The sequence below is a fragment of the Scleropages formosus genome, chromosome 15 (assembly GCF_900964775.1).
Source record: "Scleropages formosus chromosome 15, fSclFor1.1, whole genome shotgun sequence".
Classification (NCBI taxonomy): domain Eukaryota; kingdom Metazoa; phylum Chordata; class Actinopteri; order Osteoglossiformes; family Osteoglossidae; genus Scleropages; species Scleropages formosus.
In genome coordinates, this window is record NC_041820.1 from 22,472,066 (window position 1) to 22,477,432 (window position 5,367).

Sequence of the window (5,367 nt, forward strand, 5' to 3'; positions counted from 1 at the left end):
TGAGTCATTTGTTGGACTCTTGTGTGACACTGTGGGTCTCATTTCATTTGTTGGGGAGGTATTACAGTGTTGGTCTAAAGGCCTGTAATATTTTATTTGTGGGCCTGTGTCTCTCTTGCTCTTCACAGGTGAAGCTGGGAAGACTAATTGACATCCAACTGTTATTGGCCAGCAGAAATGGAAGATGGCTCAAAAGTCACATGGCCACCAGACCAGAGAGAGCCTTGTTATTCCAGAAAGATTTTGGTCTTGGTGTTGTTATTGAGGTGCTATAGTTGAACTGTTTAATCTGGGAATGAGAACTTGTATGTATCTACAGAATATGCATAGCAAGTATCATGACTGTATAAATAGTGGTGAAAGCCTCAAGTGTGTTTTTTGTGTAAATGTATGTAAATAATTCACCTGCCTGAAGGAGCTGAGTGCTATTTACTTTTGTACCAGTTTTTCTCCTGCTTTTTCTTTGGACTGGTGTATTTTTGTTTGGCTTTATTTGGATAGGGTAGATAGTGGCACAAAGGGTAGGGTTCACTTTCGTTTGCTGTGTTGGCGTGTCTCAGCCCTGGAGAAATGGCTTATGAATTGCAAAAGGTCAATAAAGCAGACCCTTTTGTGTTCTGTATGAATTAGTGCACTTTTGTCTGGTGGTCGTCAGTCTCCATAACCCTGTGCTGCTATTCAACCCTAGTGTCATGGACGAGGCTGGGAGACAGAGGACAGTGGACCTAGTCATGGGAACTTTTACGAAGAACACCAAAAGGGCAAACCAAGGGCTTGGGCTGATGGCATGGTCATGACACCTAGACTGGACTGTAAAATATTTCAATGTGTAAATGATGACAGAGTGATGTTAGAGCATTAAATTGGATACAGAAAAAGCCCAGGACACTTTTCCTTCTGTGGGGTTTGCTTGTGGCATGTTTCAATAAATTTTCTTGTCATCACTTTTTAAAGTTTTAGGCTTCAAAGTCCAGAGTAAGATTCTCTGATTGAATATGTCTTGCAAATAGGTTCAGCTTTTAACTTCTAATGATGTGCTGCGTATTGGTGGTTTTAATAAGAAGAGGAGAAAATTACCAATTCACTGACAGAATATAGTACAACTTGGATTGGCCAGAAATATATATACATACATACACTGTCTGAACCGCTTGTCCCATTTGGGGTTGCGGGGAGCCGGAGCCTAACCCGGCAACACAGAGCGTAAGGCCGGAGGGGGAGGGGACATACCTAGGATGGGACGCCAGTCCATCGCAAGGCACCCCCAGCGGGACTCAAACCCCAGACCCACCAGAGAGCAGGACCCGGTCCAACCCACTGCACCACCATGCCCCCACTGTTGGCCAGAAATAGCTACTAGAAAACTGAAGCTGAGGCCAACTGTCACCTGATATTTAATATGGAAATGGTGAGAAAACCATAAAAATAAATGAAATTTAAAAATAAAAACAGATTCTTTCAAAAAGCCAATTTATATTTTTTGCATTTGCAATTTTTCAACACAGTAAGTGCTATAAGCAAGTTGAGATATAAAATGGAATTAAAGGAGAGTTTCCACAGTGACAGATCTGAGGGTGACGTCATTATAGATGCCAAGCTGGGTAATTGTGTTGAGGTCCTGGATTCGATGGCAGAACTCCAGGAAGTGCTTCTCATTCACTGCAACCTTGAAGTCAGTAGAGGTGCACAGGATCTTCAGCTGTGAAGGAACCATGGACACACAAGGAACAACAAACACAAAATTATGCTTTAAAATCATATTCATTTAAAACAATTTACCGAATACTGTTTGGAAGAAATATCATAATCATGACCTCTATGCCTTGTGTAAGTGTGATGGCCATGATACCATGGAGAGGCGTGTGTTACACTCACCAGAAAGTTGTCTCCTTGGACAAAGGGAAAGTTTTTCATATCCCTCTCTTCTTTGCCCCACCTGTCTCGCACCAAGCTGTTGCGCACAACTGATGGCTTTCCATTATCATTGAAGCGAGGATTGAAGTGCATGGCGATGTCGTTTCCCCGGCAAAGGTTGACTGTCATCCTGAAGAAAGAAATATCAATGGCATTGTGTTCACATCAAACATTTGGCATGAATTTTGTTTCGTCTAAATGCCAAAAAACAATGTATTTCTGATAAAAATGCCAGTAATCTCCTAACAAATGCAATATATGCACTGCAGAATTTTCCTAATTCCTGAATTGTTCTTATTGATTTTCATATTTTATATGATCTCTGCAAGCCTGCTGACATATGCATTGTCAGAAATTTTAGAGCAGACACTTTAACAGCATGTTTTAGTAATATGTATCATCTTAAATTGTTGTGACCCAGAAATATACTGAAAGGCATGTTGTGTACTGACATTTTGGCATTAGGTTTGAACTGTCCATCGATGGTGATCAACATTTTGTCATAGCATCCTTTTGGTAGGGTCAGGTCATATGGTACTGTCTGTGGGGAGAAACATGCAGTGTGTCATACATGGAAAAGACCGATAACCATATCTTCCCAAATCCCCGACCTGTTTCACATGTAATGCATTTTATATATACTGTATTTACCTCTAGGGATCTCTGTGCTTAGGTAGGGTGGTTTTATTTACATATTTCACTTACAAAGAAAGTTTTTTATTTTTTGCTCTAGAAAGTAAAACACTAACCTTATACTAGTGTCAGTGCACTTAATATGGTGCCACCTGTTCCATAATTTACCACCAAGTTCTGTACAAAAGTTCCACCTAAAATATGTCTATGTGCACCTGACTCACTTTATAGTCATTTAGTGAGCAGTACATATATAGTATTTGTAGTGTATATAGTTTATTTCATTATAAAAGACAAAATTGGCAGTGTGGTCAGATTTCAGCACACCCATTAATAACTGAGTCATCAGAAACACAGATGGTTACATAGTAGTTGCTCATGAAGTTATATATGAAAAAGAGTATAAGGTTAACATTACAGAAGAAAATATGTTCTTTCTCTCACCAGGGGTGGGCCAGAGTATGGTGCGGGGTTGTTCTGACCAGGTCCAGCTGGCTGACCAGGCCAGGCTGGCTGGTTGGGTTGACCGGGCCAGGCTGGCTGGGTGGGTTGACCGGGCCAGGCTGGTTGGTTGGGTTGACCGGGCCAGGCTGGCTGGTTGGGTTGACCGGGCCAGGCTGATCCTCCTGACTGCTGCATGTTCAGCTGCTGACCAGTGCCAGACTCATCACTAAGAGCATCTGAAAGCTGAGGGGAAGGAGCCATTCTTGAGCTACTTGGTCAAACATACATACAGTACACACTTTGTTTCCTATCATTATAGAGATTTTGTATTAAATCTTATTGTTGACTGAAATTATCCCTTACATGATCCTAAAGAAGAAAGAAATGTATGGAAGTTCATACCAACAAAAAACAACTGTTTCACCTTTCATCTCGTTATTTAAGAAGGAGGATGTGAGGACACATCTGTCTAAACTTGAATTTACAATGAAAAGCTTGAAATACTACACTAAATTAAAAGAAAGCATGCTTGTGGTTAAAGAAAGCTAGAAAGATTTGTTTAAATGCAGAAATATAAATACTTACATCCATTTTATCTGAAAGAAAATAAAAGGAAAAACATTTAACAATATATTGCATTCAGTGACACAATAATAGATATAGATTAACTGCATTTTCAATTTAGGAATTTAACATTTTCAAGTTTTTGACTGCATGTTGAAAATAACAAAGTATTCAAATCTCATCCATTGTTTAACTGTGATCAGTACGTGAAGCATTGTATGCTTATTAAGTAAAGAGTTACAACTCTAGGAGAATAATATTAGAGAATAATTTTTACTAAAGAAGGAAAATAACTTTCTGAGACAAAAACTTTTTAATTTAAAAAAAAAAAAAAAACACTGACAATGCACACTTTTTCATCAAGGAATATAAGTATTCTGGCTGGATTGTGCAGGGATTACCTGGTATGAACACACCCGACCATCTTCCCTGTGACATAAAGTGTGTGATGTCATTGCACAAGAGGGTGGGCGATAGTGCAGCCCAGAGCCATCCTCGCAACTATTTAATGTGTTCTCAAGACATATTAAAACCTTTATCCATAAAAACAGAGTTTGCAGTGTTCCAGCCCTTTATTACAGATTCAGAAACACACTGTCACATTTCAATAAAGGCAACCTGTGAGTCAGATTTTCCGCTTGAAATCACAAATTAAAGGAAGTTTTACTTGGATGGTGGCAAACCAAGTCCTTTGAAAAGTTTTGGCTTCTTGTAAAGATTTCACACATTTCATAGCACATTTCAAATAAAGCTTATTTAAATACATGTACAACTGTGGAATTCATGCCTATGTTTTTATACTGCAAAGCATCAATGTGTGTCTTCGCTTCTCATAGTGGTGATTATTCAAAGATCCACACACATCTGCAAACATAATTCCTGTGTTACACGTATTACACCAGTAAATCTGTTAAATTCTGTGTTCTTTTTCCAAAAGCTAACTAAAGTGTCACCGTGAAACATAAAAAGTGCAACAAAGTAAAAATAATAAATAAAATAAACACAATAAACTGCAAAAGTGGCGCTTCTCTGACTGACTTCATGTAACAATGTTTCACTTACTAGTAATATTCACCGTTTCACTTTTGCTCCTGACGTTACTCTTCAGAATAGACCACTTGTCTTGGTTTCCTTTACACCGCGATGCAAGAATCAAAGGGCCTCTTTGTATTTTGAGAAGAGGAAGTGAAGTTACCTGAACAGAAACAGCCCCGATGTAGAACAAAACGTCTGCAGATGAAGGGCTGAAGAGATGAGCAGTGATTATGACCTGGCTGTGGCTGCTGGAGGAGCTCTGCTGTGCACAGTACGTCCAAGTGAGGACAGGGATGTACACCTGGGCCCACACTTAAACACTGTTCTTGCTCTTGGCCACTCCTTGTTCCTGAACTGGAAAAACACACCCATAGAAATTCCTGTTTTAAAGGTACAGCTCAAGATGAGTCAAACATGCTTTTGAAAGAATAACAAGACATAAAAAGTTAATCAGATTCAGAGAATATTTACTCAACATACAAAGCACCTTCACAGCACTGTAGATTTTGGGATTCACAAGCATTATTATTATTATTATTATTATTATTATTATTATTATTATTATACTATACTGTAAATAAAGAAAGTAGTGTTTCCCAGGGCTCTTTACACAGTTTGTAAAATCTTCTGCAGCACATCTGCACTGCAAAGACAACAAAAAAGGTACTATAAATGTGTAATGTCGTTTAGAAGATAGAGCTGTTGTTGAATTTTTGCTTATGTAACTTGAGGGTGTGGACACATCAGGAATTTGACTTCGCTCACAAACACCTTGAC

General features: G+C 38.9%; 1 protein-coding gene across 2 annotated transcripts; it reads right to left on the bottom strand.

Moving 5' to 3' along the window:
- Positions 1–1,476: 1,476 nt before the first annotated feature.
- Positions 1,477–4,906, bottom strand: lgals3b (lectin, galactoside binding soluble 3b). 2 transcript variants are annotated; one of them, XM_018764143.2, is made up of 6 exons: positions 4,751–4,906; positions 3,577–3,587; positions 2,992–3,234; positions 2,367–2,455; positions 1,876–2,044; positions 1,477–1,699 (listed from the first exon to the last, which is right to left on the bottom strand). In XM_018764143.2, exons 2-6 carry the CDS (start codon positions 3,580–3,582, stop codon positions 1,541–1,543), a joined length of 666 nt encoding a protein of 221 aa, XP_018619659.1. In that variant the 5' UTR covers positions 3,583–3,587; positions 4,751–4,906; the 3' UTR covers positions 1,477–1,540. The 2 variants fall into 2 exon arrangements, with proteins under 2 accessions (XP_018619659.1, XP_018619660.1); XM_018764144.2 differs by lacking the exon at positions 4,751–4,906 and adding an exon at positions 4,618–4,733.
- Positions 4,907–5,367: the final 461 nt, after the last annotated feature.